The sequence below is a fragment of the Amphiura filiformis genome, chromosome 4, assembly GCF_039555335.1.
Source record: "Amphiura filiformis chromosome 4, Afil_fr2py, whole genome shotgun sequence".
Lineage (NCBI taxonomy): Eukaryota > Metazoa > Echinodermata > Ophiuroidea > Amphilepidida > Amphiuridae > Amphiura > Amphiura filiformis.
The window spans coordinates 26753867-26779967 of record NC_092631.1 but is presented as its reverse complement, the minus strand read 5'-3'; the positions used below and the strand labels follow the sequence as shown (position 1 = coordinate 26779967).

The 26101-nt window shown below is 37.0% G+C and overlaps 1 protein-coding gene across 1 annotated transcript in view; it reads left to right on the top strand.

The window, feature by feature from the left end:
• The window catches only part of LOC140150751 (protein FAM117B-like), a 92172-nt gene extending 67510 nt beyond the window's left edge, over positions 1-24662 (top strand). The window contains 5 exon segments of the mRNA XM_072172851.1: positions 7081-7440; positions 12228-12374; positions 12376-12451; positions 13145-13274; positions 16485-24662. Coding sequence (XP_072028952.1) covers positions 7081-7440; positions 12228-12374; positions 12376-12451; positions 13145-13274; positions 16485-16668 — 897 coding nt within the window. The 3' untranslated portion in view covers positions 16669-24662.
• Positions 24663-26101: the final 1439 nt, after the last annotated feature.

Genomic DNA, 26101 nt, shown 5'->3' with positions numbered 1-26101 from the left:
GGCAGACTGTCTATACTTTGTGTATTTGTATCACGAATGGGAATTCAAGTGTACCGTGTATTGAAAGAGAACATTCATAGTGACAGATCTAGTTTTTAATTGAGTGATAGCAACTGAGTCATGTAAAAGAAGATGGAATGCCCCTTTAAACGTCGTTGTACGGCTCTCCTAGCAGGCTGCCTATGTTTCGTAGTGTCATAAGTGAACATGAATGTGCAAAGAACATTGGAAATGACGGATAACTTTGATACATGACATTTCAACAAGTCATTTTGATTAGCTCACCGCTGAGCGATATCAAATCTGTACTAGTAGTGAGCAAGTATTAGAGTGTAGTATTGCAATGAGCAGAGTTGGATGAATTTATTCAGAGCATGTATTTTGGTAAGATCAGAGCCTGGAAGTAAAAATAGCAGCATTGATTGTTTGTCAAACATGGGGGCAAAATGAGTATCTCAAGTTGCTGGAATATTGCTATGAGTTGACAGGGGTACTGGGGGCAGGATTAATAATGATGATGAATATCAGATCCAGCAGTTATTGTCCATAGATCCATTTCATTAATCTGCACCCAGGCCTAGAAAAGTCATGGGCTAAATGTATTGAGAACACCCCAAAGTCATGAAAAACATATCCTGTTGATATCATAAGGATGAAATGTCAAGAATTTGCGAGCGTAGCGTGCCAAAAAATTTGATTTTTAAAGCTTTTTTGGTCAAAAAGGTCTACATTTTTGGGGAAAAGTCCACTTTTTCAAAATCAGAACACAAAACCCCCACAAAAAATCCTGGCTATGGGCCTGGATTCATTCATTTATTATTTTATTTTTCTAAACATAGCTTTATATCAGCTTGAAAAGCATAAAATTGATTTAGCCCGACAAGACAGAGAGAGACATCATTTTGCTCGACCGCATTCCAATTGAATGCAAGTTCACACATAGTCCTAGATATTTCTCCTGACCAGATAATTTCCCTCACGGTGATCAAAAGAATTTTGGTAGAAAAGATGTTTATGGTGACATCATTGAGTTACAAATTTTGCCGATCTGCCAACTGGCGCCAGTTCAATTCAAATGAAAGCTATTGGATTTTGTCATAGGGGGTTTGAAAGAAGCAATTGGGCCAAATTATCATGGTCCATATGGACAGAAAAGATTGCCCCGCACTTGTCTCATTATGATCTTGAGCATGCACATAGTCAGGACACAGTTCTGTCTCTCAATAGGTTTTTACATTCATAAAGTGACCTTTGAATGTGTTGGGTACTAAAACTCATACTCCACAACTTGAGGTCAAATTTACAGCCATAGTTGTATAATTGGGGTTATTGGACTTTGACTTTGGAAATGTGGCTGCTAGTGGATCGTTAGTGCACTAGAGATAGGTGACTGTTGTGCATAATGCCGCTGCTTGATTGTTTTGTTTTGCTTGAAGGTGAATGGTGTAGCAGAGGTAGATAGAGCATTATACAGCGTGTTACAATGTATTTATGTTCGAGATGGTACGAAATTTTGAAGAAGACTCATTACAGGTTGACAAAAATACTGGAAGTGCGGTCATAAGACCTTTTAGGTATAATAAAGGCTCATTTCATTTCATTTCATTTCAGGCTTAGGTTGGTAAGGTGATAAAATTAGGACAACTCTCCTTGTTCAATGATATTATTTTGTACATCTATTACAAATAATTTCTTTGTATGTGATTTGGTTATCTTTCTCTGTTGCTGTAACATTTGCCGGGGAGGTTGGGTGGTAATCAAGTTTTGTTTGAGTAGGGGTGTGCTGCTGAGAATTTGAAAGTGGATCCATCAATACAAATTTTTCAAGAAATTAAACCCATCGATATACCGAAATTCAAAATTCTCGGGCAAGAAAAAAGGTAATTGATTATTCACATCCCTGCATGGTCATTTGTACTGAGTCCCCCTGATAGCGACTTTTAAGTTGTTTTATTTTTAGAAATATACAAAACAATTGGTGTTGGTACATACTGTAATCAAATTTTTACAGGTTTAACTAGACCAGTTTTTATCATATCGAGCAAACAAGCCAATAAATTGAAAATTCCAAAGTAGATCAATTGATGCATTTATAAGTTAGTACTTTGGAATCAATAATTTGACTGTCATCATGGTCATAGTAATGCTAATCGTTTTGAATATTACGTTTGTATGGAAGTGCATGGTAGACCAGTTTGGAGAGCAGTGAAGTGGAATTTCCATGTTGGGAAGAACTTAATCGGATTGCAACGTTTGCACAGTATTTTTTGTGGGACATGTAGCTGGGTGGAAAAGCCGATGATCATTTGAAAATTTATACCTTTCGTATTGAAGATAAACATTTTTTTCCCAAAAAGAACTAAATTTTAATTTGAGGATTGTTAAATATCAAAAATATCAACTTTTAATAATTTGCCATAAAATTTGTATTATATTGCGAATTTAAAAAAATTAGAATTAGTTGATAGCAGCACTGAGGACATTCTTTGTATTCAGAATGCAATTTGTTATACATCACAGGCCCCACAAAAAATACTGTGCAAAGGTGTGTGACTGACCCCTTAACATGATATGTGTTAGAGATGAATCATGCCGATTGTTTTTATCAAAATTAGTATTCTGTCGGTCCAACATCCGGGCTATCTCTAGTCTCAGGCCCAAACTGCATGTGGCTCACAGTTTGTATGAACAACAGAAACCGGCTGTGAAGGAGGCTACATAGCGATGTTGTTGGAGTGGCCTTCAATTTCGGAAAAAACGACACTCGACCATTGAATTTAATTTTAAGTTTGTCAGTATATAAACGGTAAATCAAGTAAGTTTCTTCCACTCTGAAGACTTGGAAACGGTTGTTTGATTCCACTGACTATTTGCGATCGAAATTTACATAACACCAATGACAGAAATCATCAACAAAAATCGGAATGTTTTCATCGCATCATCAACCGGAAGTGACGTGGCACGGACCGACAGAATATTGTTTGATAAGAACCATCACTATAAATAAAAATTTAAATCAAAATTCTAAAACAAAATGCTGAGGTACTGCACATAACTACATAGTATAATTTGTCATGTTCATTCACCTGCACATGTACTTCATTTAACCCTAAACGTCCATTGGGGTCATTGGGTGATTCCATTGCCTCTGAGAGGGGTATGATGGAACATGATCTGGATATCAGACTGCATGTATTGACCACAAGAACATTTCCATCTCATCACTTGGTGATTGTTCCAAGTACCAGAAGAATATCTTGCTAAACTAATGTACAGGCATGAGAATTTTCAGGGTTTTTTTGTAGTCAAAAACTTTAATTTAATTTCAGCCTGTTTTTGGTACTTTTTGCCCAATTTCACACGCATTTTCATTAAAAAAAAAATGGTGCAGTCTCATGCCTGAATGTAAAAACATAACTTAAAGAAGTATGCACATAATATTACCAACACTTATATATGATATCATGGGATTAGAGCCAGAAGGCCCTATCTGCAATAGCTGCCACAAGTCATATTTGTAAGATGTGTATAATACAGAATGCAGAAATTATCAAATATCTATTAGGCAGCTATTGCAGATAGAGCCATCTGGCTCTAATCCCTCGCATACAACCTCTTGCAAGCTAATACGGCCGCCAACCTGAGCCGCACTGCCAAACCTGAGTCTGTAACTTGATAAAGGTAATAACAGGACACGGGTCTTGTAAATGAGGGCAAATTACAAAATATGCATTTCTACCTGGCACAGACTGTCACTGCAAATCAAGATTTTGCAGAACTTGCCACATTTTACCGATGTTGCCAGAGAGTTGAATGTGATAAAAATTAATCGCTGCAAACATGAACTTACCAAGATTGCAGTTCTACACATATATACCTAGCACTGTGACTGCCACAGAACTTAGAACTGGCTGTAACAACATAGCAAGGAAGTTGCAAGTGATAAAAATTGATACCTGCACGCATATTTAAACTTCTACAAGAATAGAATTTTACTAAATGAGGACAAAATACAAAATGTGCAGTTCTTCCTATAGTTTGATCAGCTTGTAATAGGCGGGAAATGTTTGGCTTTTACCACTAAGCCCAAAAAGTAGACAATGTTAAGAGTGCTATTAGTTGGCTTGTCTGGTCTATATTTTGTGTGTTAAAGAAAGTAGACAAAATAATTTTTGATGCTTAAGGCGAGATGTCACTAGACAATTCTCAAAATAAAATATTTTGATATTATTCCGCAATGTTATAAGGAACAACGATTATGACCTGATCAAAGTATAGTGACTGTCACTGCAAATCAAGATTGGCAAAACTGGGTACATTATATAGACAGCAAAAAAAAGTTGTAGATGTGATAAAAATTAATAGCTGCAACCATAGGCCTATATATATTTAAAATTTAACACAATGAGATTCTTGTAAATGAAGGCAAATGTGCAGACTTTCTACCTACATGTAGTACTGACTGTCACTGCAAATTAAGATTTTGCATAACTTGTGCATGGTAACAACAGTGCAAGAAAATTTGAATCTATTCCACTGCAGGCATATTTAAACTTTTAACGAGAACATGATTCTTGTAAATGAGGACGAATTACGGAATGTTCTATTCTACCTAGTAACTGTCATTGCAAATCAAGAATGGCAAACCTGGCTGTAGTGTAACAACGGATTGAGCTACAAGAATGCATGCAGTTGTATCTGGTGTGCACTGCATTATGTTAAATAAACATATTTTTGACTTTAAACAGGATGAGAATATTGTAAATGAAGTAAATCTTTCACAACAAATCAAGATTTACAAAACTGGCCGCTTTGCAATGAGAGCTCTAAACAATTGTTTAAAAATTGATAGCTGTATCATGTTTAAAAAAAAAGTATATTTAACTTTCTTAACAAGATTATCATCTTTTGAAATGGAGACTGAATTGTTCCATTTCATGATTCTAACTTGTCAATACAATTAAGGGATAGCTGCCAACAATATGAGATACATTAATACAAATGATTCTGCAAGGCATTCAATCTTGGATAGTGTTGTTAAAAGTGCTATTTCGCTTACAAATGAAGTTTTTTTTCTTCATTTTTTGGTGCATCAGGATGTTAGGAAAGGTGTGTTATGCATGGAATATGCACACACAAGTGGCTTTTAATCATGGTCTAGTGTGAAGGCATGTCCATACCGGAGATCATTTTACCATCTATGATTCATCCAAACCCAATACTTGCAAGCAATTTTTTTCCAAGAGTTTAAATTTGGACTTAATTTGCTGCATGTGAAACAAAATATTCAAACTGGATTTTAGCAAATAGTTTGTGAGGAATGCAGACAGAATTGGTGTTGTCCGTAAATGCCAGGCCTGAATAACAACGAGTGGAGTCTGGTTTAAAGCATTATTATGTTTTGATGAAACCAAGTGTGTGAAAATATTGGATCCAAAACTTAATGATAAAATTGGATGCTTTACGCCCAATATTTATTGGTCTCGCTATGTGTTTTAAAATATTGGACTTGAGTCACTCCACTAAAGTCTAGTCCAATATTTTAAAACTCATTGCTCAACCAATAAATGTGGGCTCAATTGATCCAATTTTATATCACAAGTGGGTATTTCCGTACTCCGTAACCAATATAACATCATTCATATGGCACTCAGTTGGCCCAAGAAGTTGAGAAATTGGTCCTGAAGAATTTGAGAAAAGTAAGGAAAATTATCGAAAATACAAATTTTGAGGGAAACATTAGTCCAAGCCATTCGATGCTTCACTTTAATATGCAGTTTCATATATTCATACAGAATGACTCTTTAAAATGGTAGGGCGTCTCCGGGCAGCTATTGACCGCTTTTCAAACGTGCTGCTATTTATTGTGTGGAAGTTAACCCCAATCTGTCAATCGAGAAACAGGCTATCCTATACACTGGTGATGGCAAGGTCCAGATTCTGGATGTATATATGTCCACGATCAATGTGTTACACAGTATTATTTTGCAACCAATTTATATTTATTTTATAAGCAGTTTGGTTTCGGTTTCCTATAGTTAATTTGCTGTGAATTTTGTCCGGTCGCAGTTTGCTTCATTGCACAGTTTACATTGTACTGTTGAAAGTTGAATTTCTCTTAGCTGATCAGTGGCCTGTATCAAGGACTCACAAAAATATAGTTGCCTCCAAAAAATTTAGTCACAGACATGTGATAACTCACTTGAAGCATGGAAGTACTAGCTTGAAGTCTAAATAATTGCTCCAGTTCTCAAGAGCAGGGCTCGATTTAGAGGGGTTTCACATGCACAAATAATGCATTTAACTTAGGCTCTGTGCATGTTGCCTGTGCATGCAAAATTTTGTGTTATTTTATTAGCCCATTTTGAGTTGTGCTTGTAAATTTTTTTCTAAATCGACCCCTGCTCAAGAGCAGTTAGATTTTAGTAATAAACATGTAATAGTAATAGGCATGTTCAAATATAAAATATAAAATAACATGTGACCTGATGCAGTGAAACAATGAGAAATCTGAAAATTTTAATTTTAAGGCTCGTTATGTTTGCACTGTCAAACAAATTTAGTCAGCTGGGTCATTCTTTGGGATATCGCATTATTGTTACTGTATAAAGTTGAATTTAAATATATTCTGATCTTTATGTATGATCATTGCAACATAATGTGATAACCAGTGTTGCCAATAAATTTCGGCCTGAATCACAGGTGAAATAATCGAAAAGTCACCCAATTTTTGCCCATTGGTTTCTGTGGGACATGAATAATCTGAAGTCGCGGGAGCCAGTGTTGAAAAAGCGCCCAGTTTTTTCTTAATCATTGATTTTTATATGACAAAAAATTATCAAAAGTTGTGGGGAAAATTGTGGAAAGTCACCCAATTGAGCTACCAAATCGTGGGTGATGATATGAACTGATTTGAAATACTACTATATGATTCTCTCTATATAACGTGAGTGAATTTACATACCATCAAGATGTAGGATTTGAAGCTGGGACATTATAATTCAAGATCAAATGTGAATTTAGCATCAGCACAAGTTCTTAACATTGTTTTATCTTTTATTCTTTTTTTTTATCATGCAGAAACTAAAACAGCAGCTGCGAAAACAAAATAGTCGCAATCATCAGTCGTCAACGACAAACCAGCGTGCCTCACCGGTCCATGGCAATCATTCCACGGCGCATTATTCCTCCCCGTCGCCGTCATCCTCCACGACGCCGACAACCTCAACGCCAACCAATACCACGCCCACCGCTGCCACACAGACAGAAGAGCCGCCGCCGCCAGCTCCGCTGTCTACGTCTCGTTCCACCTCAACCGCCATTCCCGTTCCAACGTTGAAAGCGCCCTCCACCAGCCCACGGATACGAGGGAGTGTTGAGGGTCTCAATCAGGAGATAGAGACACTGGTGCTACGTGGGTTTCCAAATGAACATGAAAGGGTAAATCTTGAGTTGTATCTCATTTGGGCTATTCCAGTTGAAATCTACACACCCTATGGAAGACCTGACCTTAATCTCCCACACAGGGAGTGTAAATGGAGTCATCCATTTTAACCCCATTTGAAATTCAAACTCCTTGGATGGAAGATTAGGGTCATGTCTTCCAAGGGGTGTATGGATTTCAACTGGAAGAGCCCAATCTCTACTAGCTAGATGGAACATGTACATGTAGTGATATGGTTTCGCCGCAAGTCGCTTTTGTATGTGTTTACATGCACTTTGCAGGATTATGATAGTGCATGCAATTCAATACTATGACCAGCAAAATTTGAACCTTCGTTACTACCAAACTTGGGGTCAAATCAGGTATAGTAGGATGTATTTGTTGGTCTTCAATTGGCGGTGGACTGGATTGTGTAACAAAACGAAAGGTACAAACTTGACTGGGAATATGAAAAAATGGAGCATGTTTTAATAGCGCATCAGCACATCACAACTCTGTCATCATGAGTTGGTGCAGTGTTTTAAGTCTGTGTTTGAAGGATTGAATGATGAAGGCACCTACAAAAGACCTGTACCTACAAGATGGTGGACATTGAGTACTCAATATCGAGGTCTTAGAGGAAGAACTAGCTATGTCCACAATTACATGTTACTCATTTTGGCAACAAATGGATGGTTAATTCTGCTCTCCATAATAAATGCAAGTGACTTTGGGGTATATGCATGGTCACTTAAACAGTTAGCATGGTTAGTTAGACGCAAATGACCATTTACATACCCCAAAAGTCAGTTACATTATATTATAGAGGGCAAAATTAACCGTCCATTTGTTGCCGAAATGAGTAACATGTAATTGTGGACATAGCTAGTTCTTGCTCTAAGCCCTCGATATGAAATTAGCCTATTGTCAAGACTTCTATAGGGATTATATAGCTTTATCTGTAAACTGTATAAACCCTGTCTTGATACTGGGCTAACTCCGAGAAGGCTAACATGAAGGCATTCCTGATGAAGGTAATACGTAGTACCCAATTTTTAGCCCCCACAACAATAATTGGGCTTGCAGATTTTATCAGTGTTCAGTACAGCCATATTAAACATGCTCCACATATATTTTCAAAAGCATTTTGATAAAAAGGTAAACCTACCCAGCATCTTCTTCAAGAAACCACATACTGTGTTTATAGAGTAGTAGAGTAGGCTTTACACTAGGATCTCACATATCCTCATATTACAGGCACAGTTCCTTAACCCTCATAGGCTTCTTCATGCATAGAATGGCATTTTTGTGTGCCGTGTACAAAAACTCATGCTCTATAACTTAAGGTCAAATTGTGAGCTATTAATGATGAAGGGAGGTCATGGAACTGTGCCACTGAAAACGAGAGTATTAGAAATAGAGTCTGTTTGAATAGGGATCAGTTACAAATAAGAAGCTGGATTTAGAACTAAATAATGAATAAGAGCTGTAAGCTTATAACCCTAGCTCACAGCACAGTTGTTGTGGGTAGTCTAAGCTTGCTAAAACTATATTTCTCTCCAAAAAGTAGAATTAAAAAAATTGTCATGAAAATATTTGCGGTCTTTTTGAAAAATGCTTTCAAATGAGTCCAACAAACCTAGTATTGGTGTGGTGGTTCAAAGATACTCATTGAAATTGTTTGGGAAATGGTAGATTTTCGTTGATTCTCATGCTGTATAGGTGTCCTTATTTATACCAAGTCACTTTTGTGGGCATGGAAGTGCAGTGTCGATAATTTTCTTTATGCCAGGCTAATTGAACACTCTATACACTATACAGACTAAAATAACAGCACACAAATGATTTTTTATATTTAAAATCAGGGGTGTGATTCAGGATTTTTGTGGCCAAAATTTACCCAATTGTACTCACGCATGAGAATTTTCAGTTTTTAAACTGAATTCAGTTTGTTTTTAAAGTCAAAATTACGCAACTTTATTTAATTTGAGCCTGTTTTTGGTACTTTATGCCAAATTTGATGCACATTTTCAGTTTTGTTAGGATAGTGCAGTCTCATGCCTGTGTATTGATTTTCAGTCCGTTTTGAGTAATTTTAGCCCAATTTCAAGCTGTTTTTCAGGATTTTTTACTACTTTCAGGATATTTCACAAGCTTTGAATCACACCCCTGAAAGTTGCATTATACTTGACATGAATTCTGCGAAACAAACAACTCACACAATTTTCAACAACCTTAAAATTGTGAACAATTTTAATACGTGAAAATAACAGTTTGTAAAAGAAGCAGGGAAAATGTAATTCAAGTATCTCGGTTGTGTTGAATGGCTAATGAGGGGAAGATTATCTCCACAAAGCCAGCTGATAGTTGTGCATGAGTAAATACATGGCCATGAATTTGAGTCAATTCAATAGAGTGTGATATCCACAGACGAAAATGACTTCATAAGGTAGAAGGGTTTCGTTACACTAGTTTGTAAAAAATAATACAATTATTATGTTAAGATTTTTACTGGCTGGAAGGTTGAAGTGAGAATTATAAGGTCATAATTTCATCCGATATGCCGAGATTACATGTATGTCTTCCTGTGTGAAAGCAGTCCCATCTTTTGCTTTTTATTGCTGGAATGGACACAAGCATGAGTCAGGCTGGCAAGGATATATATGTGACACGATCTGGTCCATGGGGGCCAAAGGAGGCATTTTTGAAAATTGAGTTACTGTAATTATTACATTATACTTACAATAGGCTATCATTTACTGAAAACACCAAAGGCCTACCTAGCATACTTGGTTCTGGAGTTCTGAAGTTGTTTGATGTATATTTTCTTATGTATTTAATTGTTTTTTCACTCAATATTTTTACCTTTATCTCAGTTTCAAATTTGCCGCCTTCGGCCCCGATGGACCAGATTGTGTCACATATGAAGGGGTTTGCATGTTATTTGCACAGTAAAGGAGAGAGCCCTGTTTTTATCAACAACAAACATGATGGTGTCTCCGTGGAAAAAATTCTGATAGAATTTGAAAACCTGGGGGTGGGGGCACTTACATACCATTTATGTATTGTCATCCTCAAGCAGCTCCTCAGATTCCTAACCCTAAACACCGACCTTCATTAAGTGAATAAATGAACCCTTATTACTGACCTTGAGCAAAATAGGAATACTTTTCACTGATCAACTAAAAAATATACACCCTTTCACTGAAACAATAAAATAGGCCTAATACTCAAGCTCCCGTACAGGCTTTAATATGTTTTGCTGTGTATGCAAAATACCAGTTGGAAAATAGCTTCCGACAAAACATGAAAATCACTACTAAAGGCTACCATTTTTTGCAATTAGCTTGAAATTGTTACCCTTATCGCTGGTCGTGCCACAGGCTGAAACCCTACCCTTTTCGGCATTTTTTTGCACAAGGATGACTTCAAGTTTGATTTGATTTGAGTGCCCCAGCCCCTCAGGTTTGAAAAGCCATGGTTTTGAAAAATCCTGGTTTATCAAATTTGAAAAACCAAGTTTATCAAATCGTAAATTAAATTTATTGAATTTGAAAAAACAAGTTTTCAAAAACTTTAAAAAGGATTGTGAGGATGAATCTAAAACTTGGCTTTTCAAATTGAGAAAGCAGTTAACAGAACCAAGAAAACCATGTTTGTATAAAATGTGAAAAGCCCAAGTTTTTGACAAATTTGGTTTATCAAATTGAAACAAACAAATATTTATTCAAATCAAGAAACATGGTTTCTTGAATATGTGAAGCCAAGTTTTTGAAAAACTTGGCCTTTTTCCTTTATTGTGCAAATAACCGCCATAGACAGGATCAAGCAGAGCGAGTCAGATGTCAGTAAAATTAATTTTGAGATCTGACAAAAGCAAGCGCTTTATATTGTTAAAGGATCCTAGATTAAATTTGGATGTAAATTTCAGCCTAAATTTGATGTAAATTTCAGCTGAAATTAACAATGTAGAAAAATCAAAATTGAATGTTGCGTGCATCCTATTCAAATTTGTTTTACTTGATCACTATGGAATTAATTGTGCCTACATGTATTCAGTGTCAATACAATGAATTCACATGGTCTGAAGTCTGTCTATTAAATGCTGATTGAATAATACAGTTGATTCTATTTGTGTTACTATCAAAATTTGCATCAGCTGCACAATTGTCATAAACAAAGATTCTAGACAACATTTAGATTTGCAGACTACATTTGGTACCATATGCATGCGTAACACAACAAGAAAGCTACCATTTTGGATTTTCATGCACAGAGAGCAAAATAATGTGCCTGCGACATTTTTTTGGCAAGGGCAATAAATAAAAAATAAATAAATATAATAAATTGAAAGTAAAAAGCAATGCAAAGAAGGTTTGCACAGTGCACTTGTCTATATCACAAACATACATGCACATCATAATCAAGAGGTGCACCATTTTACCCTCCATAAGTAACATGAAAACATGGCCGGATCCGGATTCTTTAAGTCTATAATCCATTTGGATTCCTCGAAACTGTGTAGCATCTCTTGAGTGATAAACGTGCGATCAAAGGCGTTGCGTCTGTAGCGTGCAAAGTGACTGTGCTACAGATACACTGCCTTTAAGTGTGTGTGTATCACACACGGACGATACTGGCTCAAGGAAGCCAAATGGACTATAGCCTCTTTGGTCAGGACTCAAAATTGACACAAAACTTGGGAGCAATGTGTTCAGGTGCATAATTTGATGAGAATCTCACTCGTTTGCAGTGATTAAAATAAACTTAACTAAAAGGATTATTTAACATTTTGTTTTTGCAGCCGTCTAATCCAGGCCCAACTCCAGAAGGTCATCGTGCGCCAGTCCCACGGCTGTCACGCACACGCAGCGTCGACACCCAGACGCCAGCGGCAGACGATAGCAGTGACAATGGCAGTCGCTCAGAGAGTCGCAGTCAATCGGTTTCGCTTAACTTTCCCCATGGATGGGTCAAGGCCATCCAGCCGATCAAGTTCAACGGGTAATGGAGAGAAGATAGAAAAGGGTAGGTTTAAAGGTCAAAAAGTTTTATGGAGTACTTTACCATTCCCCATAGGCCATAACACGTCGCAATTGGATTGAAATTTGGATTGAAATAAAATCACACAATGATGTGATGATGTTTGCAGGACAGCCACGACAGCTAAGTCGAGCTTGCATGTGCAGTGGCCTTGTAGGGTGGGGCTTTGTTTCAATCCAATATTTGATTAAAACTGTGTCATACAATGCAACTTGGCACGTTTGCAGAACAGCAGACCAAAGTTGAGCTTGTGCATTGGCCTGGTGATGCATGATGGGAGATTGGCAAAATATATTCCATTATTATGATAATACTTTTTGTTGTATTTCAGTAGCACATTTGATCACAAATAATAACTTTAGTCTAAACACTGACTTCACCCTGACAGGGCATTTGGCAATTTGGGACTCATATATAAGAGAGAAGCATGGGCAAATAGACAAGTAATGAATTGAGCAAGAGAAATAGTAAGTTTTAGGTCCGATCTGCTGTCTGTGCGGGGCATTTTGAATTTTTATGTTACCCACAGGGCATTAACTGATATCCAGTATGCGAGATCATTAAAATCCTGCTGTGTGAATATTCTGTCAAGGAATTAGTACCATGTATTACCACCAGCATTGTTCACCCTTCTTAACATTTGAATGTTTTTATTTCTCATTGTTACAGTTTCTCCAGCTGAGAATGAGACGTCTCCAGATTTACATTATGGTCCAAAATATGCAACGTCGCCTAGCCACAATAAGTCCTATCAACTAACAAGGTGTCCACCCGATGGCTGTGAAAGGGCAAAACCAATGGAAGAACAGTAAGTCATGAAGCGGAGGGCAAGTGTTGGATTACTTAGTAAAAAAAAGTAGATTACAACTCGACTGAAACAAGGGAGTCTTATTAGTCGCTGGACGCAGAATGGAAACCGAATATGTGCGCTCAAGGGTGGTTTGTCGGCACGCACAAAGCGAAAGTTGTTAAAGAGGAAGCCCTGCCAGAGTAGTTCTTCTGGGGTGAACCAAACCTGCCTGGTTATCAAATTAATCGGTGACAAGGTTATCTCTGAATTTGACAGCTGCTAATTAATGCAATACGATAAAAACATCAATTAGCACCTATCGAATTCAGAGATAACCTTGTACTGATTAATTTGATAACCAGGCAGATTTAGTTCACCCCAGAAGAACTACTCTTGCGGGACTTCCTCTTTAAGATCACTGACGTCACTTCCAAAGTCAAGGTGAAAGTGTAGTAGTACAGTGTCTGTGTGTGATTTTCCTTTGCTGCAAACGCTGGGTATTCCACTCCTCCACTGTAATTTGCCACTTAAGAGGATTAGCATTGGTCATGGCTTTGCTCTTCCCAGCAATTTGCTTTTGCATCAAATTTTTGCAGCAGCGGGAAAAAATTGCATTGAAGGCACACAAAACATTGAACTATAGTGGTCCTAAGCAGGTGGAAACCCACAAAACCTTTAGGAAAGAAAGCAAGATGTTTACATGAACGCCCTGGTATTACAGTTTCAAGGTCTGTATGGTCAGTGATAAGAAATTTGAACAATTTATAAAAAGTGTTTCATTCCATGATGTCAATAATATAATCAACAAACAGTTCAACATTAAGTGCTTGTTCCACAGTATCTGTAATTATTTAACAAAATGTTTGCAACGGTGTAGCACTTGCTACTGTAGCTTAAGCCCTGTTATCATAGGCTTAAGCATAAGCTGATGTTGTTTGTTTGTAAGTTGCAACGTTATTGAGTATTTGTAGATGTAGATGAGAAGAAACACAGTTCAAGGAACCTTCACAAGAGGAAACTACAATGGAGTGCTCATCATAATAAAAAGGGTGAAATAAGGCTCCGATGGTGACAGTGCTGGTGTTCTACTAATGAATAACTTCTCTATTATAGGCATCATGGAAGAAAATTTGGTTATTCCTTCATGTAATTTTACATGAAATTAGGGTTAATATTAGGCTCAGGGTTAGGATTAGACTACACAAAATAATTACATCACCTGAAAATTTGTTCAAGTCCCATCTTAATATCACCTGGATGAGTTTTTTAGGGTGATTGGGTTACAGGCTCTTTAAATTTGGTCAAATGGAAAAGTTTACAATGAATAATTAATAGTCAATAATGTTTGGTTTAAACTAATACTTGAAGCAAGCTGAACGGGCTATTCTATTTGAAATCCATACACCCCTATGGAAGACATGACCTTAATCTCCCACATAGGGAGTGTAGATTTCAAATGGAGTCCCCATTTGAAATTCTTACTCCCTTGTTGGGTGATTAAGGTCATATCATGTGTTCCATGGAGGAGTATGTATATCAACTGGAATAGTCCTATATGTGAGAGAAATGAGAGCCCAAGGAAATGCATATGCCATGCACCAATAACCTTATGTGTTAGTTAGACAAGTGAGCTAGAGCTTGACATGCAAGCACTTGACTATAGTGCCCTAGGTCATAATGTTGACAATAACATGGTTACTTCCCATGTCTAGTCTGGATGTAACACTCGTGGTACATGTGCTCTGAATACATTTACATAGACCTTCAGCAAACTTAAAATCAAGATTTGGGAACATATAAAACTCACCGAGTTGTATAGCCAAAATAACAAATTCTCGATCATGAGAAGATGTACCTTCTGCGTCAGCGTACTTTTCATAGAATAACACGACCGCGCGACCTGCATGACCAAACCTTGACCTTGCCTAGCAGCGACCGTGTGATTGGTCAATTCTCAAAAGCTGTGTTTTGCGCCGTAAGCGCCGGTCTTTGCATAGTACGCTCGACGCAAATAACTGTGCGTATCCAATTTGGCTCTCATGATTGAGAATTTAATATTTTGGCTATAGTAGGATGTTTCATGTTCCAGTGACTATTTTTTATGACTTGCTTCCACAATATGGACATAAAGTCGCCAGGGCACTATAAATGATATAGTCTATTAAACATGACAAAACGTGATAAAAGGAAAATAAAAGAAATTCTGGATGATATATTGATTGCTACCCTAGCATCTTTGGTGTACATGATTTTAAAGGGTGTAAAATAAGGATTTCAAATATGGAATATCTCAAAGTTATTTTGTCAACTTTATGCTCATTTGTGACATGATCAAGGGGAATGAGTCACATGTCGGCCCTGGTCGAAAATGAGTTTTACACATGTTTCTAAAGAGGATATTTGGAGCTTTCAGAAACTCAAAACCCCATGTTGATACGACTTTTCGTTGTGAAGTTACATCAATTTATGAATTGCTGAAAACAATATAAAACAAAAGAATTTTAACACTTTCTTTGCCATTATCTCAAAATCAATATTAGCGACATCCGACTCATTTCCCTTGATCGTGTCACATTTTATGAGAGCAGATCACATTTGGAAGAAAATGAACATCATAATCATGATACAAATAGAAGATGTAATTTCTTGAGAAGAATAAAGCCTGTACAATAAGATGAGGATATGTTGGATAGGTTCTTTAATGCATACATCGACTGCTCAGTACCAGAAGTTGAGTAAGTGCAATGGCTGCCATGTGTAAATGAGCACAATATACTGTGTGTAACTTGTCAAATGTTGACAGGGCAGCTATTGCACTTATCCACTTCAGGCACTGAGCAGTCAATATGCAATACAAGCCAGGAAGTTTGTTGGGTTCAATGTTGAACAAGTTAAAATTATCAACTTTTCCTTAAGATTCAGGACAAAACTATCAGAATAGAGCAGTCTTCATGATATAACGCCTGTGTTTTTTGATGAAATCAAAGCGCATCCTGTGTAACGGCTTGACATTATAATGAAAGACAGAGATAAAAAGACTCGATCACGTCTGAAATTCTGACAACTAGACAGAAAATGCAGTACTGCGCAGGTCGGCAACCAATCACAGTGCGCCTTTGCCCTGATGTCAGATGTGAACTGGTCTTTTTATCTGTGTTTCTTAATAGTACCATTTACACATGCGTAACCTAAGAAACCATTTTTGTTTTTTCATTGTTTGAATTGCAGACCTCGTCCAGAGATCATAGAAAGCAACACCAACACACTAAGTTGTCCCGACAAGAGGGTGTCGTTCAAGCTCAAACCCAGCAACAGCTCGGCTTTCTGCTCGCTACTACCGGACTATCCTCCCGGCGATCTTGTACGCGAGATGGCGGGAGTGCAGATCAAAGAGACGAGCTGTGCAGAGTGATGATCATTGCAGGGAGACCAAGTCATGTATATGCAGAGTGACAATGCAAAACATTTTTATGAGACAAAAAGGATGATCAAATGGAATATATATATGTGTTGTGTTATTTTGCCGTCTAAATTCTTTGGGTATCTGACTGAGCACATACCATCCGTAACATACAAGCATTTATAGGAGGGCTTGTGTGTGATTGCATTTCATTGCAAAGCCTTGTATGAATATTGGGTACAGCATTTATGCAGCACATGAATGCTTAAAGTCCAAAGTATTCGAATGGCTATTATAGTGGTTTGACTTTGAATGCTTTCTTTCTTCCTCGTTCCCTCGAACAGCCTAAAGTTTGGGTAACAGTGAAGGTATGACAGGAAGCAGATTATTTACAGCTTAAATGAAGCCGTTCATTAACTGGTAGTAAGATATTTCTTGTGTAACAAGTGGATGAATCAATCTCCAGCCCTTTACATCAGAAAAAGATCTCATTATTTAGGAGTAGGACTTTTTTTTGTAAATTTCATTACAACTATTGTGATATGAGGCCAATATAGCATAAAATATCAAAATTGGTGGTATACCTGTTACATTTTAATAGAGTGAAAATGTATCTTTTTTAGACACAGTAGATACAGGTACTTCTAATGTCCAGTTGTTATAATATTTTGTACTCCTTATCCCAATGAAAACTATTTGATGCTAACATCACTGTCAGAAATGTTCAAAAATGCCCATGCAGGTTCCATCACTAGTAGGCTAAAAAGCAGGGTGTCAATGTATGACCTCTCTCATTAGAAGGTACGAGAGATGAGGTGTTCAAATGCACAGCCTGTCACTGAAAAAGGGAGGCAGGGTGTCATTGCATGCCCCTCTCACTAATATATAAAAACAAGCAAGGCATGAATGTATTCCCACAATAAGTATGTGCAGTTTGGCACTAATGGTTTAGAAGAGGCAAGGTGTCAGTGCATGCCTTCACCACTAAGTACATGTTGTTTGGTGGCAATGCATGCCTCCCATTTACCAACAACAGGTTGGTGTCGATGTATGCATTCACTCTTGACAAGGTGTAATGAGAGGCAATAATGGTCATGCATGCTGCTGGCGGTTGCTTGCATATAAAGTAGTGGATTACATGGTATGTTTTTTTTTTTGCATATAATTGCAAAGTAGTCTAAACATTTCCTGGTTAGATTCCTTGCTGGGATTGTACTTTAGTATTCACAAACCTGTGTTCTTCACTATAGGAAGATAAGTTAGTTGGTGTTCATTGTAGGACGCTTGCACTGCGTACATGTGGCATATACAGCGTAGGACGCAGACGTGTGTTGTTATTGCACAAGCGCGATTGGTCAATTCAGTCTGAAAATGTTGCAGGTGCGTCGTACGCCCTCATGTTGGCTATCGAGAGTTCACAATGAACATGAAATTAGCACTTTTCTACAGCATTATTCTGCTAAAGTAATTGTGGCAGTATTTGCATAACAGTTATGCTCTGAGCCACGGTTCCTTTGGTTGTATTTTGTGCACTAAAGCATTTTCCACCCTGATGTGGCAGTGACGTCAAAGCGTTGAGGCAGCTGTTTCGCGTGCACATCTATACAGCGTCTTGAAGCGTGTTCGTGTACGCCAGCACTTTTAGTGAACACTAGCGATTTGTAGCTGCATCCAGGGAAATGTGCACTGACGTCACTGCCACATCAGGGTGGAAAATGCTTTAGAATCTCAAACATCCTCATCTGTCAGGACACCTGACATCTGAATATGTTGGGTACAGTAATTATGCATTTTCCATAACTTGAGGTCAAATTTGTTTAGCCATGGTTGTTCAATGCAGGCTATTGAACCATGACATTAGAATTGAGACATTAATGGCTCATAGTGTTAGCAATTAACAGGCTGAGGCTTTGGCCTATTATAGTGTCCAGTACGGTTCTTCAGCAGTCAATTTATGGCATATACCGAAGTGGGGTCCTGATTGGCTAATTAAATCATATCATTATCACAACGCCACCTCATTCGCTGGTCAAGGTGCTTAGCAGCGCATGACCTAGTACTTTTTATGCGGTAATCAGACAGCACAGCAGACACCGCTGAAGGAATTTGCTGAATAGTATAGTATGCTGTTTAAGCATGCATCATGCAATTGTCACTCAAGACTAATGGAAAATATTGCAAATACGCTTTTATCTGTACTTCCTGGTGTTCAGACATAATGCTGTTTTTATCCATATTTGAATAGGAATTCTAGAAAAGAAACCCCCTATTGAGTGAACTAAGCAGAATGATTTCTAATACCAATATAAAATCTATATAGAAATTTGATGGTAAATTTAGTATAGTCACAAGATGTGAACACATACTTCGGTTTCCATTTGAGAAATACATCCCTGAATTACAAACTATTCAACATTTTTTTTCTTGATGTTTTTTTTCTAAACTCTCGCACATATATGTGTAATTGTATCATGCTGATAACACTCAGAGAAATACATTTAGGGTTGCCTGAAATTCACAGCCCATTTTGTGCGTAGGACACTTGAAAAAGTGCACAAATCTCAAAAAATCTGCACAAATCAAGATTAAGAGAGCATTATAAATGGGATTTTAAGTCGATTTTTGTCTAAGACTTGATTTTTCTACAAATCACATCCAAAAATGTTTTCTGAAGTCACAGATGAATGTTTTCGGCTTAAGTCGCCCAAACGACGCAAAATTTAGGTGACATTTTCCATTTGTCTAATTGGGCTACAAATGTCAGGATTGGCAACCCTGTTTTCTGGGGTTTTTTTGTACAGCATTAGATATGTTTACTCTTTATCTATTTAGTTTGATAGGTGTCTAATAAACATTTGTTTCAAACAGATGCATAGAATGTATTTTTGTCGCTTTGTCAAGCCTTTTAACGGATGCATCATTGTCCTATCTATGTACTACTAGACTACAAGTTTGCTGTAACGTCGTAGCGGAATTAATCGTCACATTAATTGTGGACGATTAATCGTTAGAGCCCAAGTTTTGTGAGATATTTTTAAAATGGCAGGCAGAGAGTTTGTAAAAATTAAAAAAAAGTTTCTACAATTGTACTTACGGGTCAGATCATATTATTTTTTTGAAAACTATGCCTTTGATGAATGATGAATATTATTGAATATTGTCTCTCGTTTTTTTTTTTTTCAATGGATGTTATTTTATCCCATTTCCCTTTTTTATAGATGGGGCTGTTCTAGTTGAAATCCATACACCCTGATGGAAGATTAAAGTTATGTCTTCCATAGGAGGTGTATGGATTTCAATTGGAATGTCCATTGTGTCAGTTTTGAAAGGCCAAGGTACAATTTATTTCTGGGATACTAGTTACGATTGCTCATTAGTTTTGAATACGCTATTGTATTTATTTCTTGGACCGGCTCTACATATCATGTTTTCTTTCAAAAATGTACTTTTTGTAGCAAAATGTGAGCAAAAAAGAACGGTGAATAGTTGAGGCATTTTCATGATAAGAATGTGCTGTGAGTATTTTGATTTTGACATGGTATCACAAATGGTACGACTGTGGGTCAAGATAGAACAGTTTGGAACTGTTGCCTGGACCCCTTTGGATCATAACTAAGCGGTAAATTTCCAATCTTATAAACCTCTGTTACTTACCAGGATAATAAATAGATCCATGTATCCTTCATATTTTGTTTTCTTCTTGAAGCATTAGTTGCCTATTTGGATAATTTCATGATGTATACTTTGACTTTAGCATAGTCAATGCAGCTGCTGTTTAAATGAATGTATGCGCACTGATGGCATTTTAACACAATATTCCATGTGCTTTCCAGTTCCAAAGGATCTGACATGTGCAGTGGAATGAATCAAGAATTAGCACTCTATTTTGGTTAACCCAGGTGGCTATTATTTCTGTCCTTCTACTAGTCCAGATGAGTTGACCTCAATATTTATCAACAAAGGCAAGGGACTGGTATATTGATATGCTTGAGGGAACCCCATGTAACCACTACACTGTTCAATAGCATTATTGTGATGTGGGGGAGCCCTGAACAAAATATGATGCGTGTGCATACTGCCAGGCATTGACGTCAGAAGTCAACTCATCTAGATATAGATATTGACAAACTACTAAAGAGAAGTTTAACGTCTTGCTTATGTTATGCCATTGCAGCAAATGCAATGAAATGGGCTATACCAGTTGAAATCCATACACCCCCAATGGAAGTCTATGGATTTCAGATGGAATAGCCCAATTTTGCCATTTCCGGCAGTGACAAAAATGTTGAAACAAAGCATGAAGCTTATCATTTGAGCAGACAATTGCAGAGTAGAACCTCAGGGGATGTACAGGCATTTGCCTGATTTCAGGCCTTTTGGTACGCCGAATCTCTGCACTTCGATTTATATTCAGCTCGTTTTGAGGCTCTATAGCCAAATTCACACGCTTTTCCCTGCATTCCTGCAAAGTCATTTCAGGCCACTTGCATCTCTGAAACTAGATTCATCACCATTTAACAATGGTTGGCTCCTGTGCAAAAGGTGTAGGAGGAGTTGCAGAACAATAGATGAATCACTGGAGGAGTCACTGACTGTTTTTGGACAGATTAAGGCCAACCTTGGTGGTAACCATATAAATTATTTTGTTACTCTACCATAGTGAGGATATCTAGCAAACATACACACATAAGAAGTTTGGTTTAGTTTAATGCTTGATGGAAAGGTCTATAATATTATTACATTTTCTTTCTTTTTTGTTTATATTATGTTGATATTGTAAATATCATAGTGATGTAGGGGACATTATATGGGATGCGTTGTAATGAACAGGTATCCTATGTCGACAGTGACATGCACATTTTGTAAGGGCTAGCAAAATCTATATTAATTCCACCAGAAAAATGAGCTATTCCAATTGATATTCATACACCCCATGGAAGACATTACCATAATCTTCCACACAAATATTGGAAATATTTTGACAAAATGGGCGCCATTTTGAAAAACAAGATGGCCGCCTTCTGCTGCGCCTGAATTTTTGTAAACATGTATAAATATGTTACTTGGGACCCAAAACAACATGCTAGGATAGGTGGCACATTGTCTTCATCAAAAGGCCACGGGACTTATAAACTGAGTAGTTTGCTCCCGGACTATGGGGTGTAGATTTCAAATAAAGTCATTTTGATACCCCATTCGTCAAATGTCGTTCAATATTAACAACACAGTAGTGCTTTTACAGAAAAATACCCGAATTTAAAAGTTGCAGTTTACAGCGATCAATGGTTATAATGCCAGCACTGTAAACACGTAAATCCCGCCATTATCTTCGCGCTTACTTCAAATCAATACAAATAACTGCAACTTTAAAATTGTGGTATTTTTCTTTCAAAACACTGCTGTATTGTCAATATTGAACACAATTGGACAAATGGGGTATCAAAATGCGCGTAAATCATCCATCTTTTTATGTTGAAATATTGTGAAAACAATTATTAGTTCTGAATCTATAGGCGTATTTATAACAGCTGAGTTACTTTTTGTGCAGACTTTAGATGAAATGTATGTTGCAGCCGATATAGGATACTTCTCATTGTGAGGCATCGCATAGAGTTGTATGGATAGCATCTCAAAACACCCGAAACCTATTATGCATATATGCCGTAGAATTTATTTAAATGTCTTTTGTGTTGTGTGTTAAGTTTTATTGTTGATTGTTAGAATGTTGTGACATTATCTGTAATGTTAAATTGTAGCATCCATACAGCTGGTATGAGTCATAGACTGGCTGCAAGCAGGGACTCGAGGGCTGTTACTGAAATTGCTGACACATGGCAGAAATCCTCCCACAGTGTGGGCTTAAAGAAAGCCTTTGGATTCCTTGCTCCTGTATATGTGTAAACAATGGATTGGAGTGGGCATTTCTGGTCTCCCGGACCCTTACTGTGTATTAGCATAGAACTCGCATAGACTTTCTAAAATCAAAAACACTGGTGCTAAGTATACAGGCTGTATCAAAAATGATTGGTACCCATCAGTTTCCATTGCCTATGGACAAGATTATTATATAAAAAGCATAAGATCCGACAAATTTGTAAATTAATGTTTTAATAGGTCATAAAACTACAAATTCGGTTCATTTCAAGAGGATCCAACTTTGCATTTGGAAGAAGCTGTCCACACCAAAAGTGATGGGTACCAATCATTTTGATACAGCCTGTATGACAAGAAGAGTTGTTGGTTGATTAATGCAGGGATAATTTGCCAGTTCATTTCAAGAAGGTCGTAAGATCATTATAATAACAAAGCAGTTGTGACCCTCTTGCATTGTGTAAAATGGAGCTTAAAGAGGAAGCCCTGCCAGACCAGTTCTTCTGGAGTGAACCAAACCTGCCTGGTTATCAAATTAATCAGTGACAATTGACAAGTGACGTAGCTAATGCCTATGTTTATACCACGCCAGGGTGATTTGTTTGGCAACATTTTCTTAACATGATTAAGGACATTTCATTCTGGAAGTACTGCTCTGGTGGAGCTTCCTCTTTTTTAAGTTGAAAGTATACTTTTTGAGTTTGTTCATATTCCTTTCTTTTGTAGTTCCTATATTGTATGATTTTCATTCACAATTTATCTGTATCTTCAAATATCTTATATGGCTATTATCACATGAAGTAACAGCTTCATCAGTATTTTGTTTCACTGGATCAGAATCCTGTGTTGGTTGCTTTCATTGAGCTTTTTAGTAAAAAGAGACACTGTTGATGGTTTATATTTGTGTGATAATTGGGCTTTGTGCAGTTGAAATCTGTACACACTCTGTGGAAGAAACAACTTTAATCTTCCACACAGGGAGTGTGAATGGGGTTACCTGAATGGGTGACTCCATTTGAACTCTACACCCCCTGGTGTGGAAGATTAAGGGCATGTCTTTCATAGGGAGTTTGTGGATTTCAGCTAGAATTGCCCATAACAAAAGTGTCTTATGCTAAAGCTTGGTCTTGATTAGCTCAATAAACATACATGTATATCATACTGCAGAAAGAAAAAGCAAACATGCATCATTCTAGAGCTAACTGTGCACACATCATTTATTAGTACCCTGTGTTCCTTTTAGATGCAAAATTTGTATGCTTACAGTGAAGTCATGTAAATTCAAGCAAGTAAAAGTGTTGTTTGCAAATATAGGGTTGCTTTGGTGTGCTTGTTATTTCCTGAAAAAGCTGATCAGTTTCATAGGCAATGATAATGGTTTAGATCACTAAATGCAACTAATAATAATAATAGCTTTTTTGTACTTAGAAAAAAATGAATAAATATAAGAATTTTTTAATGTGTTAACCAGGATGTATTCAATAAGGGAAGGGAATAAGGGCATTGCACACCTTGAGTGCTCCTTAGAAAGAGGGATTTCTAGTATGATAGCAGTTATAACCAATGAATGAAACCTTTGCATTTTCTAAATGTTCTCAATATATAGTGGATTATATTGTGCTTCTAGATCCGTGTTACCCACTCAGAGGTCATCGTCTTGTTTCCACATGTATAACATCTCAACACAGCTCATTTGCATTGCTCATGGAACCATAGTTATACTCTCTGTTTAATTCCATTTGTTAATGCATGTAATGATGTTCTAAGAAGTTTTCATATACACTGGATTTTTGCAGCCTTTGTTGATTATGTTCTCCCTCAAACTGCAAATGGCTTGTGCTATTATATTAATGTGTGTGCCCACGTCTTAGGTCAGTCGGGAGCTTAATGATGAAGCACCATTGATACAGGGCACCAGTGATAATTTCTATACTTGCTATATCTGTAGATTGACCGTGTCTGTAAATCCCATAATTCATTGCGGTTAGACCTGAGATGTTGTCATTTGATGTCACATCGATGCACACATCGTTTAGCGAATAACGTTACTGCCCATTGACGTCAAATGATAACATCTTGGGTCTACTCACAAAAGGTTATGGGATTTACCGAAAAGGTCAATTAACAAACAAACACATGTTTTTCAAATTGCATTTCATCGTTGGGCAAGAAAAACCTGTGTCAATGGCCCTGAACATATTTAAAGCAAAACCTTCCATGTAATCTATTGGCAATTTTGTATTAAACATGTTCAAGGGCCACAAGTACATATAGGTTTCCTTGCCCACAATTTGTGCATTTCAGGCCCGAAAAAAACCCCTGAACATGTTTATAGCAAAACCTACTGTGTAACCTCTTGGCAAATTTGTAATAAACATGTTCAAGGGCCAGAAGTACAAGTTTTTCCCTGCCAACGATTTGTACATTTCAGGCATTCTGCTTGGATCTTCCTTGTACACAGGTATAGGGAAATACACATTTCTAGTGCCGTCGTCGGCACCGTTTTTTAATGTCGACATGTCGATAAAATTCGTATACCGACGTCGACAGTGTGTCGACATAAAAAAATTCTAAAAAAAGAAAAGAAAAGAAAAGCAAGTTATAGGCCCAAAATGACTTATTATTCAAGAATGGAAACAAGAGAAATACTGCTACTAAAAAAAAAAAAAATGCCAATTTTTTTTACAAAGTTGATACATTTGTATATTTTAATTACTTTTGCTTCTATTGAACAGCTAGCAATGCATACTAATTCAATGTGTCCCTGACTGTTCAATAGAAAGAAAGGTAATCAAAATAAACAAATTTATCCAACTTTGTAAAAAAAAATTGGCATTTTTTTTATTTTTTAGTAGCAGTATTTCTCTTGTTTCCAACCTTGAATAACAAGTAATTTTGGGCCTATAACTTACTTTTCTGGCCAAAAATATTTTTTGAAAATTAAAAAAAAAAAAAATTTTTTTTTTTTTAGAATTTTTTTTTGATGTCGACATGTCGGGATTCGTGCCGACGTCGACATTATGTCGACATAAGGCATGTCGACGACGGCACTACACATTTCCAGGCATTGTTGAAGCTGTTTCAGGCATTTCTGTCAGTGCTTGCCTCGATTTCTTCCCTGTATTAGTGATAGTCAGTTTGATCAAGAAGGTTAATTTCATCACAGGTGAAAAAAACTTTGGTTGAAGTATACTAGACTGTTAAAGTACACTACATTTGTGTCAATCAAACATTGCTGGGTTCAGTATTTTATTGTTAGTGCTATTGATGTTACTGCTGAAAATTTGCAAACAAATGAAACAAAATTGTAAATTTAGGTTATTTTTCTATGTATTGCTTTATAGTATGATTTGCTGTATGATGTAAGATGTATTTTTTCTTATTGAGGCAAGGTTGATTTTTGATACTCAGTGACAGGTAGATTATGTGAATATACTAGGGCATGGAGTGCCAATTAGTACTTGGTAGGGATTATGCTGCATGGCAGAAGGGTATGTGATTCATGTACACAACCAAACTCCAGAATGGGTTACGTGATACAGGGTGTCTTATTATAAAATTAGGTCCGATACTT